Source organism: Pelobates fuscus, chromosome 5, assembly GCF_036172605.1.
Source record: "Pelobates fuscus isolate aPelFus1 chromosome 5, aPelFus1.pri, whole genome shotgun sequence".
NCBI classification, from domain to species: domain Eukaryota; kingdom Metazoa; phylum Chordata; class Amphibia; order Anura; family Pelobatidae; genus Pelobates; species Pelobates fuscus.
The window spans coordinates 355222962-355243274 of NC_086321.1; the positions used below are offsets into that span (position 1 = coordinate 355222962).

General features: G+C 44.5%; 2 protein-coding genes across 3 annotated transcripts in view; both read left to right on the forward strand.

Annotated features, from left to right (window-relative positions):
• Positions 1–9070, forward strand: part of SPPL2B (signal peptide peptidase like 2B) — a 132335-nt gene extending 123265 nt beyond the window's left edge. Inside the window, exon 16 of the mRNA XM_063455971.1 lies at positions 9061–9070. The gene's annotated coding sequence lies outside the window, so the exon portion shown is untranslated. The remainder of the gene's footprint in view (positions 1–9060) is intronic.
• TMPRSS9 (transmembrane serine protease 9) overlaps positions 1–18286 on the forward strand; it is a 76401-nt gene extending 58115 nt beyond the window's left edge. For both annotated transcript variants that reach the window (XM_063455970.1, XM_063455969.1), the window contains exons 13-20: positions 799–1070; positions 1493–1629; positions 1857–2289; positions 8372–8485; positions 8879–9050; positions 14249–14514; positions 17587–17723; positions 17863–18286. In XM_063455970.1, coding sequence (XP_063312040.1) covers positions 799–1070; positions 1493–1629; positions 1857–2289; positions 8372–8485; positions 8879–9050; positions 14249–14514; positions 17587–17723; positions 17863–18024 — 1693 coding nt within the window. In that variant the 3' untranslated portion in view covers positions 18025–18286. The remainder of the gene's footprint in view (positions 1–798; positions 1071–1492; positions 1630–1856; positions 2290–8371; positions 8486–8878; positions 9051–14248; positions 14515–17586; positions 17724–17862) is intronic.
• Positions 18287–20313: the final 2027 nt, after the last annotated feature.

The window sequence follows — 20313 nt, forward strand, 5'->3', positions numbered from 1 at the left end:
GTGAAGTCCTTACATTTTTTCGTCTTCTACTTATCAAATTAGGTTAACAAAACTCCTGTAAAAGAACAAAATAATCCCAAAAGGCTGTCTGGAGGGACTTTGACTGAGGCATTAGAGGGAAAAACCAGAGCATTTATATGCTGGTCAGAAATTTGGATTTCACATACTCCTCACGTGACCAGTTAGGCCTGGGGACTGGCCTTGAGTGTGTTGATAACAGTTGCGTCTATCAAATCTTGCATCTCCCTTTTACATTCTCATTTGCTCTTGTGCTTTCTCTGGTATCATTCTTTCTATATTCTCACTTAAATTTTTATTGCATTTATACATCTAGTTTAATGTAGATGCTCTTATTCTAACCTTTAATGAATAATTATTCTAATCTGTGCTTTTATTCTGGAAGCCAATCAGTTTTGTCTATTACCCATAGAATGTTTCGGTAACATTAACGTTGCACACTAATTGACAAATGCTCGCGGTCTTTTGACACTTTGACCTCCAACTCTGTGCGTTATAATATGTTCCACTTCCTGGAGGCAGCTTAATATTTTTAAAGTTTTTATTTTTATTTTTATGAGATTATATGCTGTAAATGTCCAAAATGTTTGGAACATACTTGTAAATTTTCTTTTACAATATCAATATGGTCCACTTTCCTCCAAAAAAAAAAAAGTTGCATACCAAAATTTTGGTTAAAGTTCTTATGTTGGAGCATTTTTTTTTTCCAAAGTAGGGCATATTAATTTAAAAGGACAATATATCGTTATGTAATTTCCTTTAATTTATGTGCATCTTCAGGACAAAGTTAGACCAGGTGACTGCACATATGGGGTCTACAGCACTAAACGGAGCTGACGCAATGGCTGTGAAGATCGGTTTAAAGAGGGTGGTCCAGCATCCACATTTTAATCCTCTGACGTTAGATTTTGATGTTGCTGTGGTAGAACTTGTCAGTCCCCTAACCTTCAATAAGTTTGTCCAGCCAGTGTGCCTCCCCTCTGCCCTTCAGAAGTTTCCTGCTGGATGGAAGTGTATGATCTCTGGATGGGGGAACATAAAAGAAGGCAATGGTAGGTGTACTATATTTACAAGGTAAATGTAGTAAGCCGCTCGTTCCTGTTATCAGTTGTTATGTTTACTTTTTATATAAGCCAACGCCATTTTTCATTGATGTATGTAAATTATTTTAGGCATAGTAGATTAAAGTTTTATGAAAATAAATTCTGTTAACATGGACCAATAGTCATCGGAATGATTATGCTACATAATTGGTTGTGTTTTGGATGGTGGGCCTTGCTTGTTCAAGTGTTTGCATTGTGCATTGTACTTTGCAAGAGTGGATAAATAAAGAATTAAAAAAAACATGGACTCTGAGCTTCCATGGATCAGACTAATCCAATACGTCAATCGTAATTGTCCATTCTGTTTCCTTATTTTGTCCCTTTATGATCTCTCAACTGAGAGAAGATGACTTTGATTCTTTTGTGTATAGTTTCCAAGCCTGAGGTCCTACAGAAGGCTTCTGTCGGTATCATTGACCAGAAAATCTGCAGCATACTTTACAACTTCTCCATCACCGATCGGATGATTTGTGCAGGATTTCTAGATGGAAAGGTGGATTCTTGTCAGGTAAGACCTCAGGTACAAATAAAAGAGATAATGGAGAGATTAATGTGTTGTCTAGTAGTGTTTGTATATTCAGATTATGTATAAAAACAACAGTTTTTACTATAGATGACAGTAAGTAGAATGATGGGGAATAAACAAGAATGTTGTACTTACCAGTAAACGAAATAACAAATAATGTGTTTCATACATTTCCTACACTCAGTACTGTTTATGGATATATTAAAAAGGGAGACTCCGGGGGACCTTTGGCTTGTGAAGAAAGTCCAGGAATCTTTTTCTTGGCTGGTATAGTGAGCTGGGGAGTTGGATGTGCCCAAGCAAAGAAACCTGGTGTTTATAGTCGGGTCACCAAACTGAAAGACTGGATATTGGACACTGTAGCTCCTGTCTTGAGAACGACTGACAGTGGCATGAACCTTCCCAGATCTTCTGTACCACCAAGGACCACCAGCACAGCCAGGCCATCTACCCTAAAACCACCAACTTCCATTGGCCAAAGAACCACTACTGCACCCAGGACTACAATGTCACAAACCAAAAGCACAAGGAGCACCCCAAAGTCTTCTACAACTAAAGGCACCAGTAAAAAGACAACTACTCCAAAGACGAGCACCACAGCACCACGCATCACTGAGCCAGCCAAACCTACTCAAAGGCCAGGTAACTCATTATATACTAGGTAATAGAAGTTTGTAATTTTCATAAAGGTATGAAACAAGCCAAATGTTGCTTTTTTATTTTATTTAATTAGGTTAATAAATGTTATGTTATTTATATTGGAGATAAACATAATTCACTGGAGCTGTTGTACTGTTTTGCAAAAATGTAGTGCAGCGTAGCACATATTTCTAAATTTTCTTGCCTCTGACAGTTATCACAAAGCTGTAGGAGAACTATAGTTCTGAAAATAACAATTGACTGTAAGTTCCCTTTAACGGTAAGTATAGCTAATAGTGACAAGCAATTTATAGAACCAGGTGAATACGTATGGCTGGATCTAATTTAGTTAAAATAAGCATGAATCCTTGTAGATTAAAGGTATACTGTAGTCACTATAACAATGTCATCTATTTGAATTAGTTATAGTACCCTGAGTCCACTGGCACTGACCCTTTATTCATTCTTAAACCATTTTAGAGCAGTGTAACACTAAATAAGTGTCCCTTGCCACAGTCTGGCCCCTTCTGGAGGTGTGGCTAAGGCAGTGATTACACAATTCCTTGTTGACATATCCATCCATACCATCAGTTCGAGCTCTGATAGGCTAAAAGCAGTCATCTGATACTCTCAGCCAGTCACAGCTACCCACTGCTGCTCAGGCTAATACTTCCTCATTAGCCAAAGCAGCACAGAGGGGATGAGCTGCTGGGAATCTCATTTAGGATTCAAACGGATTTAAACTCCAAACATCTTTCTTAAAGCCTCCAATCTCATAGAACTATATACAATCGATAAATTATTATTGTATCACGTTATATGTGGTCCCAGCTCTCAGGTACATCCAAAGAATCATTACCTCTTCACATTAATGGGGCCCAATATTGTCTTTCTCTGGTTCAGTAATAATAATTAGCAACAATAATAATTTTTTAAAATATGGTTTTATCAACTGGTTGGGTGCAATCTACAGATATTTAGCGAGTCTAAAGGAGGCGGGATCCTTGCATTCAAAATCCACTCACAACTAAAAAATAATCATATATTAAGTGGGAAAATACATCAGACCTTCGTGTATATAATTCTTGACAGGTGCATTGTCGCCATATGGGCTGGAGGAGCTGATCATTACCTTTTTCCCAACCCACACCAATGAAACACTGACACTTTAGGGTATGGGTCAATATGTCCATAGCTTTTATTTATAATATATAATAATAACGATAATATATAAATAACATAAAAGTCATTGCCCACCCCCACATCCTCAGCCATCCATCATTATCACTTTTCCACATATCAATTCGCAAGGCAATGACCCATCATATATAACATAACATTGTATAACAATCCATAAGTATAACAAAACAAGATCCAACATTTTCCGCACGATCCTGGCAGGGGTATACCTTGATACCCCTACACCACCCGGGTTCTGAGCTACCACCGAGCTTGAAACCACCAACATCTTACCAACAGGTAAACAGTCCATATTGAAACAGCCTACTCACTACTCTTGCTCTACGCTTCCTTAAGCAGACCCGTTACCCCCTTAACTTTCCTTCCACTAGCCCGCCGCTGTGACAAAGCGGGTAGAATAAAACCCAACACTAAAGGGAGGGACCAATTCAGCCTGGTAAGTCAATTAGTAATGAGGTGTTATAAAATGGCCGACATTTATATCCACCTAAGTCCGGCTCCAAGCCCTGTCAAGGCCCGCTCTGCTAAGCTGCGCTTTCTTCTTGGGGCTACAAGACTTTTCCAGTAGCTACGTGTGAAAATTGCTAGCGTAATAAAAATGTTTAAAACATTTCTCCAAATAAAAGCGTGATCAATTTGAACAGTGGTCAATTTCCCTTAAATGCAGAAAAATACATTTGGATGTTCTAAAAGTCATCTTCATTGCTGGAGAACTGTCATGGATCTGAAACTTGTTTCTAGTCCAGGCAGGGGCGTACCTAGAGCATATGGCACCCGGGGCGGGTCCTAGTTTTGGCACCCCCCCCCCCCCCCCCCCCCCCCACCCCCACTTTAAAATGTACAAAACACCCACATTTTTTTTAATGTATGTAGCATTGAGCCGTGCTTGCATGTTTCAATGTAAGCATGCTTTTGTATGAAGTAAGTGTGAGTGAATGAATGGGTGTGTTTGTATGTAGTGTTGGCATTTTAATGCAGGCATGCTTTTGTGTGTAGTGTTGGCGAGATGCAGTGGTGTGGTTATATATAATGGTGATGTTTTAATACAGAGGTGTGTTTGTATGTAGTGTTTGCACTGGAATGCAGGGATGTGTTTGTGTGTAGTGTTGGCAAGATGCTGAGATGTGGGATTGCCATATTTAAGGACACCAAATAAGGGAACTATCTGCTAAACAGCACCCTAATTTGGTATCTTTACATATGGAATCTCACATAAGGGCACCAATTTAGGGAATTCTCTACTAAATAGCTAAAAGATCAAAATTTAAAAAGCCTTTTTCTTAATTTTAATCTTTAGGTTGTTTAGTAGATAACTCACTTATTTGTTATCCTTATGTGGGATTGACATATTTAAGGACACCAAATTAGGGAGCTATCTACTAAACATATACACAACCACATTTAGTTATTAAGAGGTCCAACCAACCTCCCTACCTTACTCTGGGAGTGACAAGCGGTTGCTGCTGGGCTGGGATCTCTGTGCTCTTCCTTCACAGCTCACTTGCACGACCAGTAGTGATGCCGATGCCAGGATGATGTCATACCCCGGCTGCCGGCTTACTGCAGGGCGTACACAAACTCCTATATGGTCCATAAAAATGTTTAATCTCACTGCCTTCCAGTATATATCTGTCCTATCTGTCTGGGGGAATGTGACAACGTGGATGTATATGTAAGTGGTAGTATTACTATCAGGAGAAAGGTATATGGCAGGGTGGGACAGTGTGGTGGATACTATGACAGTGTGTGCCATTGCACACAGTGGATTAAAGGAGGTGACTGCAGGTGAGGTGGTGAGTATATGGTGTTTTATGTCACAGGTGGGAACAATGGGATTGGGTGTTATATGGAAGAGAGGATATTATGTCAAGGCAGGGCCAGGGTGTATGGCAGGGTGTGTATTATGATGCGGTGGAGGTATATAGCAGGGAGGGGATTATGGCAGTGTGGGTAATATATGACATGTTAAAGGGGTATATGCCAGGGTGGGAATTATGACCAGGTAGTGGGTTTATAGCAGGGAGGATATTATGACAAGGCAGGGGTGTATATGGCTGGGGTGTATATGGCAGAGAGGGCAGGGGTGTTGAAATAAAAAAAAAAAAAAAACTACTTGTCCAGGGACTAAAGTGTTTGCCCAATCTAGTTGTCTGCCGTGACAATCTACTTGTCCTGATACAAATCTTTATTGACAGTAATTTAGGAGACAGACCTGGTGTAGGGGTGATAGGGATGTAGTATGGGTAAGACACATAGTGTGGGGGTGGGATGTAGTGTGTGTAGGGCATTGTAAGGCACATAGTGTGCTGTGGCATTGGGTTGGCAGAGTGAGGAGGGGACAGGTGGCAGAGCGTAGGAGGGAGGGGCTGACAGATTGTGGGAGGGAGTGACAGGTAGCAGAGTGAGGGAAAGAGGGGTTGATTGGTGACTGAGGGAGGGGGTGACAGGGTGACTGAGGGAGGGGGTGACTGGTGACAAAGTGACGGGGTGACAGGGTGACTGAGGGAGGGGGTGACTGGTGACAGGGGGTGACTGGGGGGGTGACTGGTGACAGAGTGACGGGGTGACAGGGTGACTGAGGGAGGGGGTGACTGGTGACAGGGTGACTGGTGACAGAGTGACTGAGGGGGGTGACAGGGTGACTGAGGGGGTGACAGGGTGACTGAGTGGCTGAGGGGGGATGACAGGGTGACTGGTGACAGAGTGACTGAGGGGGGGTGACAGGGTGACTGAGGGGGGTGACTGGTGACAGGGTGACTGAGGGGGGGTGACTGGGGGGGTGACTGGTGACTGGGTGACTGAGGGGGGGTAACTGGGGGGGTGACTGGTGACTGGGTGACTGAGGGGGGTGACAGGGTGACTGAGTGGCTGAGGGGGGATGACAGGGTGACTGAGGGAGGGGGTGACAGGGTGACTGGTGACAGAGTGACTGAGGGGGGTGACAGGGTGACTGAGGGGGGTGACAAGGTGACTGAGGGGGGGTGACAGGGTGACTGAGGGGGGGTGAATGGTGACTGGGTGACTGAGGGTGGTGACAGGGTGACTTGGGGGGTGACTGGTGACAGGGTGACTGAGGGGGGTGACAGGGTGACTGAGGGGGGTGACAGGGTGACTGAGGGGGGGTGACAGGGTGACTGAGGAAGGGTGACTGGGGGGGTGACTGGTGACTGGGTGACTGAGGGTGGTGACAGGGTGACTTGGGGGGTGACTGGTGACAGGGTGACTGAGGGGGGTTACAGGGTGACTGAGGGAGGGGGTGAGAGAGTGACTGAGGGAGGGGGTGAGAGGGTGACTGAGGGAGGGGGTGAGAGGGTGACTGAGGGGGGTGACAGAGTGACTGAGGGAGGGGGTGACAGGGTGACTGAGGGGGGTGACAGAGTGACTGAGGGAGGGGGTGACAGGGTGACTGAGGGGGTGACTGGTGACAGGGTGACTGAGGGGGTGACTGGTGACAGGGTGACTGAGGGAGGGGGTGAGAGAGTGACTGAGGGAGGGGGTGAGAGGGTGACTGAGGGAGGGGGTGAGAGGGTGACTGAGGGAGGGGGTGAGAGGGTGACTGAGGGGGTGACAGGGTGACAGAGTGACTGAGAGGGGGTGACAGGGTGACTGAGGGGGGTGACAGGGTGACTGAGGGAGGGGGTGAGAGGGTGACTGAGGCAGGGGGTGAGAGGGTGACTGAGGGAGGGGGTGAGAGGGTGACTGAGGGAGGGGGTGACAGGGTGATTGAAGGGGGTGACAGGGTGACTGAGGGAGGGGGTGACAGGGTGACTGAGGGAGGGGGTGAGAGTGAATTTACAATAATATTTTCTTACCATGATTCAATGGCTGACTCTCTCCATCCCAGGCAGTGCAGGAGGTGCAGGCAGAGTGGCCGCAGGGGAGAAACCTGTCAGAATGCACGCTCTGCGCCCCCTGCTGGCACACTCCATAACAGCATCCCTGGTGCTCAGTGATGACTCAGAACACAGGCTGGGAATCCCCTCCCTGTGCTCTGACTCACTCACTGAGCGCCGGAGCCGCGAGGGAGAGGACGACCAGCAGGAGGGACAGAGTGTGGCACCCCCCTACTGGATGGCACCCGGGGCGGACCGCCCCCCCCGCCCCCCCCTTAGTACGCCACTGAGTCCAGGGATCCTAGAAAATAATTTCTGAATGAGGCAGGTTCCCTTGGGGTTCTTCAGAATTTTCATCCTATTTTTGCAGGTTAATCCATGTTATGTTCCAGGGTCCCGACAAAACCCAGGCGACTTGGTATTTTGTCCTGGCGCCTTGGTGTATGTCAGCCCAGTAGAACAGGGAGGCAGGTAGCTGACTAGGGGAGCATGGAGCCGGGTGGCTGAGGTTGAGTGGAGGCATGCAGAAAATGAGCAGAAATCTTCCTGTAGTTCTTGCTCTGCTCCCTCGCGCACCCTGCCATGATGCCGGCCCTCGCATTACTAAGCAGGGAGCGAAGGAGCAGAGCAAGGAGAGCTTAAAGATTACATAATCTCCACTGGACCCCATAAAAAAGGATCCACTCCAGCTTTCCCGTTCACTTTTATATATTACTGCCTTTTCATCCTACTGCTCGACAGTCTGAATAAAAAACAAATTAGCTTATGCCCACACAATGTACTGCATTTATGTATCTCATGGCTATTGCGAATGACTTCCGGTATCACGGTTACCATACTTGTTGAAACCCCCTGAAAAAAGATGGTACAAACTGTTGCCAAGTTTAAATGAAAATTGTCCTTGTATTCTTGCTATGTCATATATTGTGGTTACACATTGATTATTATTTGATTCTTGGCATGATGCACCGGTCTTGCATAGATGTAGCGGTCATGGTGATATAAGTCACTTTTGGTAGACTAAATTACACTGTGTTTTGTTTTTTTTGTAGTGCCATGTACGACTGCCACATATAAGTGCTCCAACAGAGTCTGCATCAGCAAATCCAACCCAGAGTGTGATGGAATCCCTGACTGCAACAATGGCTCGGATGAGCAAAACTGCGGTGCGTAAGTTTACCATCAGAAAATGTTCTCCATCCAGGTTTTAACTTTTTATGTTTAATTATGAAAAACAACTATTTGCACTTCAGCGGCATGATCTATACACAAAACCTGCCTTATTAAGCTAAAGTTGTTTTAGTGACGATAGTGCCCCTTTAAGTCTAAATTGAACTCGGTGTGAAACACTGCCTAGACAGGATAAACCATTGATAGCAAAATCGTTGTATATAAGAGTATTTAAGAATAATTAAAGGAACACTCAGGGTACCATAACACAATATCATAATGCTATAGTGTCCCTTTAATTCCAGCATTAATGCATTTTAGATGAACTATTACATTTGGAATCGTAAAAGATTTTCTTAATTGGGCGGTTGAATGCATTTCTCTCGCAGATTGTGGTTCAGCCCCAGTGATTCCCTTTAACAAGATAGTGGGAGGAAGTGGCTCCCTTCGAGGGGAGTGGCCGTGGCAGGTCAGCCTGTGGCTGCGAAGAAAGGAACATAAGTGTGGAGCCGTGCTAATCTCGGACCGCTGGCTACTCTCTGCCGCCCACTGCTTTGATATGTAGGTACAGTATTTGCAAGTTAACTTTATTACATACATTCCTTATGTTTTTAACAAAACAAACTAAGGGAGGCTTCAGCGGGCAGTAGTCACCGTAGGATCTGTTTTAGGAATGAGGGGTGTATTAATTGGGTATATTCATAAATTAATTCCAGATTGTGTGTTTTCATTTTTTAAAGCATTCAATAGAAATAATTAATAACATAAGCCAGGTATAGTTGGTATAAACTAGTATGAAGGGGGTCCTGCAGTTGCCGTATCATTAGATAAATATGAACCCACTGTTGATGTAGGATCTACCCAAAAATCATTTTACTAACAAAATCCTTTGCTCACATTAATATTTATATAAATGGCACACTGGGGATGCTGGCTGTAGTATTCTAAGAGCCAGTGGAGCATTGGCATATCTCTGTTTTTTCCACCCGCCACACTTTGCCTTAAAGGGACTCTCCAGTACCAGGAAAACAAACCGTTTTCCTAGCACTGCAGGTTCCCTCTCCCTCCCAGCCCCCATCCCAAGTTGTTGAAGGGGGGGTTTTCTGTCATATGGTGGCAGTAACTTATGGGTTTTGCTCCTCCCTGTGGACAAGACATTTAACAAGCATCTTGATTAAAAAGGACCCTCCCCCTTTCCCTATAAGAAGCAGAGCCGCAAAACCTACCCCAGTCTTCTTTCTTGTCCCGATAGGGAAGGACAGGACATTCAAGGGTGAGACACACGGCTGTCTGTCTGGGGGATCCGGTCCGAGAGCTGCCCGGGCGGTAAGCTGAGAGACCCATGCTCCTTTCTTTTCGTTACGGAGCAATCAGAGGTTCTATATGCCGAGAATGGTTCTTGCAAAAGGCTTCCGGGAGGCGGAGCTCGTTGCTGAGCAAGCGCACAGCGGTGGAACGCACGCCCGGGTGGTGATGCGTTCCACCTAAGCTTCCGGGTGCGCAAAAACAGTCTATTCAAGATTGTTTCTGGTTCCAAAACCAGACCTATCTTTTCGTCCCATTCTGGATTTAAAGAAGATAAACCAGTTTATCCCCTATCACAGATATCGCATGGAGTCAATCGCTTCGATTTTTCCTCTCTTACAAAGAGGCGACGTTATGGTAAAAATAGACTTAAAGGATGCTTATCTTCATGTTCCGATTGCTACTACTTCAAGAAAATATTTAAGATTTGCAATAAAAAGAGGAAGTTCCACCGTTCATTTCCAGTTCAGGGCTCTGCCGTTCGGTCTGTCATCCGCTCCAAGGATATTTACAAAAATACTATCTCCTCTAACAGCTCATTTGAGGGAATTGGGAATTTCGATTATCCCATATTTGGACTACTGGCTTCTAATGGCACATACAGAAAAACAGCTGCGCAAGGACCTGCAGGTCACTATAAGAGTTCTTCAAGATCATGGCTGGATCTTAAATCTAAAAAAGTCAGTTTGCATTCCAACAAGAGAAATAGTTTCTCGGCTTCAAGATCAATTCAGTCTCCATGTCCATTTTTCTTCCCAAACGAAAAAGGAGGAAAATCCGAAAAACGATTTCCAATCTCCAAAGGATGGGAAGTTGTTCCTTCAGACAGGCCATGAGCATTTTGGGACTTCTAACCGCCACTTTTCCGGCAGTCAAATGGGCAAGGTCAGAGGTCAGACCATTACAGTGGAGCATCCTGACTACCTGGTCAAAAAAGGAGGAAGATCTAGACGAAAGATTCTTGTTATCCCCTCAAGTGAAAACTCAACTTGCTTGGTGGAAAATCTCAGAGTGCCTTTCAGGAGGTTTATCTTTTCTTCCAAAGGTCTGGCTAATAGTCACTACAGACGCTTCAAACTCAGGTTGGGGAGCGCACTTAGGCTCCACCATGTTCCAAGGAAAATGGTCGTCCAGGGAGGCAAAGGAATCTACAAATTTCAGAGAATTATTGGCAGTTCTGTACGCTCTACATCACCTCAGGCCTTGGTTACTTCAAAGAGCGGTCAAGATCCAATCAGACAATCGTACACTAGTCTCTTATATCAATCAACAAGGAGGAACCAAAGTAAGAAAGCTTTACAGTCTTTGTGCAGATATTATGGAATGGGCACAAAGAAATCTGGAAGACATCGCGGCAGTTCACATAAGAGGCAGCGACAATATAATAGCCGACGATCTAAGCAGGGGGAAGTGGGACCAAAAGGAATGGTCGTTGAACCCAGACATATTCAGAATCCTGACAGAAAGATTCGGAGTACCGGAGGTAGACTTGATGGCAAGAGCTTCAAACAAGAAGGTTTACCATTTCGCCTCCCTATTCAGAACAGATCAACCCAATTGGATAAATGCTCTATCAATAAAGTGGGATTTTCGCCTGGCTTACGTCTTTCCACCTCTGCCATTAATCCCAAAGGTCCTCCTCAAGATCCGAACAGACAGAGCGAGAATATTGGCAATAATCCCTTATTGGCCAAACAGAGTCTGGTTTTCGGCTCTAAAGAAGATGACCATCAACTATTGGGAGCTTCCCAGATCAAACCTTCTCATCGTGAACAGGGACCTGCCCTTGAAAGTGCTAGAAATATTCAGGTTGACGGCTTGGCTACTGCAAGGCTGATCTTTCGAAACAAAGGTTTGCAAGAAGACAGAATAGCGGTCTTACTCCACGCTACTAGAAGATCGACGTCTAAGATATACTTTAGGATTTGGTCTAAGTTTCTTCACTGGTGTAAGGAGCACCAGTTCCCGGTTTTACATCCATCCATAGATAACATTCTCCATTTTTTACAAGACGGGTTGGAAGCTGGCCTGGGAGTCTCCACTCTCAAAGTTCAAATATCAGCCTTGAATTTTTTTCTACTTAAGGATTTGGCATCCAATGTATTCATCAGAAGATTTTTTAGGTCCATTAGCCTCAAGAGACCACCTAAGCGATCGGTGTTTCCAACTTGGGACTTGGTCCTGGTCCTACAAGTTCTTAGTGTTCATCCTTTTGAACCTTTGGAGGAAGTTCCATTAAAGATTTTATCTCTTAAAGTTTTGTTTCTGGTAGCCATCACGTCGGCCAAAAGAGTGGGAGAACTTCACGCTCTATCCTCCTCGGATGAATTCACCATATTTCACGAAGACAAGGTGGTTATTTATCCAAGACCGTCTTTTCTACCTAAAGTCTTGTCTTCAAAGAATATTAATCAGCCAATTATATTACCTTCATTTTTTAGCGATGCCTCGTCTCCTCAAGAGCTCAGATGGCAAAAATTGGACGTCAGAAGAGCGTTATTTGTATATTTAGACAGAACAAAGGAATTCAGAAATTCGGACCATCTATTTGTTAACTTTCAGGGGCACCTCAAGGGCAAGGTAGCTTCCCGCGGTACCTTATCCCGTTGGCTCATTCAAGCTATTGAATTGGCGTATTCTTCGACAGGTCTTCAGTCTCCAGCTACAGTCAAGGCCCATTCTACCCGAGCAATGGCTACCTCATGGGCAGAAAAAGCACTTGCATCTCCAGAAGTCATCTGCAAGGCAGCGTGCTGGTCGTCCTTTAACACCTTTATCAAGCACTATCGGCTAGACATATTCTCTGCCTCTGAAGCTGCTTTTGGGCGAAAGGTGTTACAAGCTGTTGTGGTATAAGCTATATCCCATAAGTTACTGCCACCATATGACAGAAAAAACAGAATTTTTTACTCACCGTAAATTCTTTTTTTCTTAATATGGTGGCAGTACTGCTTCCCTCCCTCTTTATTAAAGGATTTTTTTTTGCAGTAGATGTTTTTGGTCTGTGTCTCTTTACTTGTTACGTACTGGGGTAGGTTTTGCGGCTCTGCTTTTTAATCAAGATGCTTGTTAAATGTCTTGTCCACAGGGAGGAGCAAAACCCATAAGTTACTGCCACCATATTAAGAAAAAAAGAATTTACGGTGAGTAAAAATTTCTGTTTTCAGTGACTTATCTGTATCCAGCGCCGATGTCCCTCGTCAGCCGGCAGGGGGAGACCTATTGCGCATGCGCGGCAATGCCGAGCACACGCATTAGACCTCCGCATAGGAAAGCATTGAAAATTATTTCAATGCTTTCCTATGGGGATTTGGGCGACGCTGGAGGTCCTAACATAGCGTGAGGACGTCCAGCGAAGTGCCCTCTAATGGCTGTCTAGTGGACAGCCACTAGAGGAGGTCTTAACCCTGCAAGGTAAATATTGCAGTTTATGAAAACTGCAATAATTACACTTGCAGGGTTAAGGGTAGTGCGAGTTGGAACCCAGACCACTCCAATGGGCAGAAGTGGTCTGGGTGCCTGGAGTGTCCCTTTAAGGATCTGAATTATTAGAGGCCCATGCAGGAAGCAGCTTTATAACTCACATACCTTGTGGCTAAAAGTGGTAGCACTACAGCAGTGCTTTTATGTCCCAGTGCTGTCAGGCTGTGTATGCTTCTATTGGACTATTGGGGGTATCCCCTGATCTTCCCAAAATATTCTGTCTGGGCTTTCTATAAACTCAACACCAGTTATAAAGATGCTAGAGACCATTGGTAAGCAACCTTCAGCACTCCAGATGTTGTGGACGACGTCTCCCTTGATGCTTCGCCAACATTATAGCTGTTAGAGCATCTTGGGAGATGTAGTACACAGCGTTTGGACTGCCAAATGTCGCCTACTCCTGTTATAGACTATAGGCAACTGTTTGTTCAATCAAAATATAGGTTACTTGAAAAATACTTTGGGGGGGGGGCAAACATTTGCATACTTACCATTGCAAACTTACACCTGCTCAGGTAATTATGCAAAGGTATGGATTCACAGGAACAATCCTATTTTACTTTTGATTTGACAACCAGTCCAAAACAGATAAGGTGTTTTATTTTTTATTTCTATGTTTCCCCCTTTCCACCATGTATCCTGTAACTTTAATAGTTTTTTTTTTTTCTTTTTTCTCGATTAACACTGATTCTTGGCATGCTCTACGAGTCGGGTGATTGTCTGCTCTATTCTTCTTAAACTGAACTGCGGATCTCTGGAGCAAAGCTGTATTATTTAGGTGGACGGGTCCTTTGGACCCCTTTCACATTGTTACCTGTGCCCATCCAATCCATATCCAAAGCCAAAGAGGGATTCAGGTCTACTTTTAACAGAACGAAATATGGGAAGCATGGCAGAAAGTGGTTGGATTTTCTCACTTTATAAATGGCACAATTCGATTACTGCTCAATGCTTGTATTCTTCCTCAACAGATACAGTGACCCCAAGCTGTGGGCAGCATACTTGGGCACTCCATTCCTTAATGGGGTAGAAGGACGGGTTGAAAAGATTTTCCGTATCCACAAGCACCCTTTCTATAACGTGTATACTCTGGATAATGATGTGGCTTTACTGGAACTGCCTTCTCCCCTGGCTTACACCAATCTCATCAAGCCAATTTGTCTTCCGGACAGCAGTCATAGCTTTCCAGAGGGAACAAGATGTTTCATCACAGGATGGGGCTCAACCAAAGAAGGAGGTAATGTTGAAGTGATGACACAATGGTAAAAACGGAACATTACAGATATGCTGATTACAGATGTAGACTGAGATTTCTACACCTATAGTTCTTAACAATGTGTATATTAAAATGTTAATCAGAACAATAATACAAAGGAAACTGATGAAACATATAATTAAAGGAACACTATAGGGTCAGGAACACAAACATGTATTCCTGACCCTATCGTGCTAACCCACCATATAGGTGGCTTGCTCACCCCTCCCTTAGACCTCCTATAAATGTATAAAACTCGCCTTCTTTCCAGCACCCTGCGGGTCTGCCCCCTTTGTGACATAATAGGGAAAGCATTGGATTGGCTAAAATCGGCACAGGGGCGGGCCATATGCTGTTTTGGCCAATCAGGGCCTCCTCATAGAGATGCATTGAACCAATGCATCTTTATGAGGAAAATTCAGCGTCTCCATGCAGAGCATGTGGACGCTGAAGGCAGGGCTGCTTACTGTGCAGCACTGACCCAGGAAGCCCCTCCAGTGGCCATCTAAGAAGTGGCCACTTGGAGGCAATGTAAACACTGCCTTTTCTCTGTAAAGGCAGTGTTTACATGAAAATGCGTAAAGGGAGCTATTATACTCACCAGAATAACTATGCCTTAAAGGGACACTATAGTCACCAGCACAACTGCAGCTTAATGTAAACGCCTATCAAGGGGGGGAAAAAGATCACTCAGTCTGATGTAGAGTGCTTTGTATATATCAGTTTACACAGACCAGCAGTCCCATATTACCCATGCCCCAGAGGGACCAGAATTTACATGCGGCTCATCTGTAAGGCCCAATGAGTTGAAGAAAAAATGTCATATCTGATGTAGGAAGCACCCTATACTGATAGACATTTTTCACCACAATTGGTGAACCAGGAGTACCCAACCTGTAGGGATGTGAATCATATACAGTCTTGGTGATGAAGGAAATCGATTTCTTCCAGTGGAGTGTAGGCCTAAATAAAGGGGCACTAACCTGCCCAAAAAGGGCAAAAAAGTAACTATTTAGTAGAATATACCACCAATGAATACAGGCATGTATATATTAAAAGAGCATCTTGTGAACTGCAGCCTTTGCAAGCATTCCCCTTTTTGAAGAGACTATCGGCATCTACACGGGATAACAGGATACATTTTCATTGAGAAGCCTCCGTAGTTCCCCTGTGTTAGCGCACTGCACTGTGTTTTTATTGGAGGTCTGAGAAGAAGGTATGCGGACGGGAGGGAGCAGAGTGCAAATGCCACTTCCATTAGCTCAGGGGGACTAACGGAAGCAGGAAACAAATCCCACTGGCTGTCTGATTGACAGACAGGATGGGGTTTCATTAATTATAATTAATAAAAATCAGTACTTTTATATAATGCCTTTGAAATGGGTGTGAAGTAGTCTTTTACATGTAACAATGTTTTGACAGCTAGAACTAAAGCTGCTTTGTTGGTGTTTCTGTGAAAAAGTAAAAGTTTGGGGCTAGAAATAAGGTGTAGAAATAAGTTGTCGTTAATCACTGGGGCTCCGGAAGACCATCCATGTTCTCATTTCTGCTCCTGCGGAAATCGAGGCATCCACGCAGTAAAGAAATGAAGTATTGTTAAATGTTGCTAGAGAAAATCTGAAACTATTGAGGAAGTCCTAAAGAGCTGGGATCTAAATTCTAGAAAAAACTTAAACTCACTCTGTTGTGGTTTTATGCTCCTTTTAAAGCACAAAGTCTGCAACAACCAGCCCCTGGATGTTAGCCATCACGGCACACAGTCCTCTCTTAGTAAAAAGAATTTTAAGGTTGCTGCCTGGCTGGTCTCGCAAGATTACATGGTCTGCAGCTCTGCAGAGCTGCAGACCGGGAGCAGTGGCCACCGGACCACCAGGGAGCCCACTGGACCACCAGGGACTAAAGGTAGGCTCTCTCACCCCCCACCACACTCAGCCTCCCTACCACCCTCCCCACCGACCTCAGCCTCATCAGCCAGCCTCACCACCCTCAGCCTCAGCACCCCCCACCACCCTAAGCCTCAACTTCCCCAATACCCTCAGCCTCCCCACCACTCTCAGCCTCATCCCCTCACCAGCCTCAGCACCCCCCACCACCCTAAGCATCAGCACCCTCAGCCTCACCACCACCCTCAACCTCACCACCCCCCCACCCTCAGCATCACCCTCCTTCACCACCCTCAGCATAACCCCCCTCACCATCCTCACCACCCTCATCACCCCCCCCCACCCACAGCATCACCCCCTTACCATCCTCAGCCTCACCCCTCTAAGCCTCACCCCCTCAGCCTCACCATCAACCCCCCTCCTTCTCAGATCACATCACCCCCCCCACTCTTACATCACCCCCCTCACTCTCACATCACCCCCGCTCACTCTCACCATCACCCCCCTCACACCATCACCCGCCATACACACAACACACTTCAGTCTCAGAAAAAAACGCAAACATGCTCACAGAGACATACATTCTCACACACAAGGATACTCTGTCAGACACACTCTCAGGCACATACACAGGTAAACTGTGCATCAATGTGTATATGTGACACTTTTTTTGTTAGTGGGGCCTCATGTTTGAGTTTCGCCTAAGGCCTCATAAAGTCTAGAGCCGCCTCTGCAAGCTAGCATACCATCAATGTCCCTAGACCCATCACCCTGCATTGTATTTTCAGTTTTCTTGCCAATTGCAAGCTTGGCTCTCGGGTTCGTAGTGAATAAATGAGTGAAGCACTTGCCTTCTAAAAGACAAAAACCTCAGGGTTCACAAGTCAGTTCTGTTCAGCAGTAGCTCAGTCACCTGTCTAGTGGCTTGCGTAGCCAGGACACCTTTTAGATAATATGCCTTGTAAAAAGAATAATGCACTCTTCCCAGGAATATATAAAAAATAGTTAGAAAACGTGCACCATTTTCATGAAATTTTGACTAGTTGAAGGAAGTACTTGGGAAATGCATCAAAATATGATTCAATGTACGATTTCAGGATATGTTCCAATAAACCGAAGCAATGTTTCCATTGAAAAGAGAAACTTCTATACCGTTACATATGTTTTTCAGGTCCAATGTCCAGGCAACTTCAGAAGGCCTCAATCAGCATTGTTGGGGACCAGACTTGCAAAAAATTCTACCCTATTCAGATAAGTCCCAGAATGCTCTGTGCTGGTTTTATGCAAGGAGGGGTGGACAGTTGTTCTGTAAGTATTACACAAAGGCTTATTGGACACAAGGCTACTGTATTCTACCATTCAATCTTATACCACATTTATAAATGATTTGTGTGGCTCCTGGATATTAACATTGCAAGTGCTTACAGTTTTTGTTTTGTCTTTTTAGGGAGATGCTGGGGGCCCTCTGGCATGCAGGGAAACCTCGGGTCGGTGGTTTTTAGCTGGAATAACTAGTTGGGGTTACGGCTGTGCAAGACCTTACTTCCCGGGGGTTTATACCAGGATAACATCTGTCCGCAGCTGGATTGGACAGACTTTACGATTATGAAGATTCTGACTCAGGGATGGGCAAGATTAGAAGCCCACTCACATTTAACAAGCAGAAGAAACTTGCTGGGTCAGGTTCAAATCCTGGCAGTAGACAGACAGTGGAGTTAAAAAGGACAATTATGCTTCCCAAATCATTTTATTCATCTGCCTGCTTTAAAAGCAGAACATTTAGAGTATATTTTCTATAAATAAAGGTGACCTGTTATTATGACAACAAAACAATGTATTTGTGTTCAACATGTACATGCCTGTACTAGGATTATCAGCCCTTTCTATTTACATCAATATAGCAAAGAAAGGGCTAAATACACTTAAGTCTGAGTGATTAGTTATGCGTAAAAAAAAACTGGAATAGTGGCATACATAGGTATGAAACTTGTGATAAATCTATGGAATGACACTTCCATTTAAAAATTATAAATTGAATAAAATGTACTTTATGGAGCATTAGCTGCTTAAAGGATCACTATAGTGTCAGGAAAACAAACCCTTTTCCTGACACTATAAAACCCTTGGGGGACCCTCATCCTCAGGGTCCCCCTCCCATGGCTCTGAAGGGGTTAAAACCCCTTCAGCTACTTGCCTTAATCCAGCGCCGGGCTCCCTCTCCTCCCCCGCCGTCAACTCCCGACTGGAGCAGAAAGCGCATTCAGACAGTCCATAGGAGAGCATTTCTCAATGCTTTCGTATGGACGCTCTGCGCGATGGATGCAAAATTTGCATCCAGCATCGCAGATGCACCTCTAGCGGCTGTCCGGAAGACAGCCACTAGAGGTCTGCTTAACCCCTAATGTAAACATAGCAGTTTCTCTGAAACTGCTATGTTTGCATCTGCAGGGTTAAAACCTGAGGGACCTGGAACCCAGACCACTTCATTAAGCTGAAGTGGTCTGGGTGACTATAGTGTCCCTTTAACGAGTCTCCAGTAAAGTGGCAACAGTGCAATATAAAATTATTACCAAGGTGCAAGATTTCTTTACCTGGTTATTAGGTGCATAGGTCTGGCTTTGTTTTCATCATCAATTCTTTAGAAGAGATACATATTATAAAAATAAATTTTCCTTTAGTGAAATAGGTCTCTTCCCTCAAGCCAACATCTTAATGATCTCGTAACACGTTAAAGGGAAACTCCAGTGCCAGGAAAACAATCCGTTTTCCTGGCACTGCAGGTTCCCTCTCCCTCCCAATCCCCGGTTACTGAAGGGGTGAAAACCCCTTCAGTCACTTACTCGAGGCAGCGACGATGTCCCTCGTCGCTGACTCCTCCTCCGTGCCGCTCCTCCTCCTCCTGATTCCGTCGGCCGGTGGGAGAGACTGATCCCGCCCACCGGCCGAGGAGACATAATGCGCATGCGCCGCAATGCCACGCATGCGCATTAGGTCTCCCCGTAGGAAAGCATTAAACTAATTTCAACGCTTTCCTATGGGGAAATGAGCGACGCTGGAGGTCCTCACACAGCGTGAGGACATCCAGCGACGCTCTAGCAAGGAAAATCCTTGCTAGAAATCAGGAAGTGGCTGTCTAGTAGACAGCAACTAGAAGTGGAGTTAACCTTGCAAGGTAATTATTGCAGTTAATAAAAAAAAACTGCAATAATTACACTTGCAGGGTTAAGCGTAGTGGGAGTTGGGACCCAGACCACTCCAATGGGCAGAAGTGGTCTGGGTGCCTGGAGTGTCCCTTTAAGGTAAGATGGCACCCAGGGAGGTCAGCCCTCAAAACAACTTCATTGAGATTCTGTTTTGAGAGACGAGACTCCCTTTAATATAACCCGCATAACTTTCATTGCACTGTAAACCAGCGCAGACATCGAGAAACTGAGTTATTTATAAACTACACACAGAAATCTATCAAAATACATTTATTTATTTTTTCTTCCTGCCTTCCATTACACCCCAAAAAAAAACCTGTATATAAAAAAATAAAATAAAAACAAAACTGCATAATTTCCATTTACAATGAAAAACACAAAACAACTTGCTGCTTGTCACAACATCAACGAACAAATGAGACCAAGATTAACAACAGCAACTTCTCATTGATATACGGTTTATTGGGTATGGTACCTTTTGGTCTCTTTTACCGTTTAGCAGTTACAAAACAGTTTATGGGGGGAAAAAAAAGTGTATAACCTGTGTGTCAGGTTAATGATGCAGGTAGTATGCCTAATCTATACTTCTACCCATCACTTGATAAACCACACTCAGGGTAGCAGGGTTATTCACCAGACAAGATACTGGGGGCAAGGAAGTCGCACATTTTAGGGAATTCTTCCAGTTTAATTCT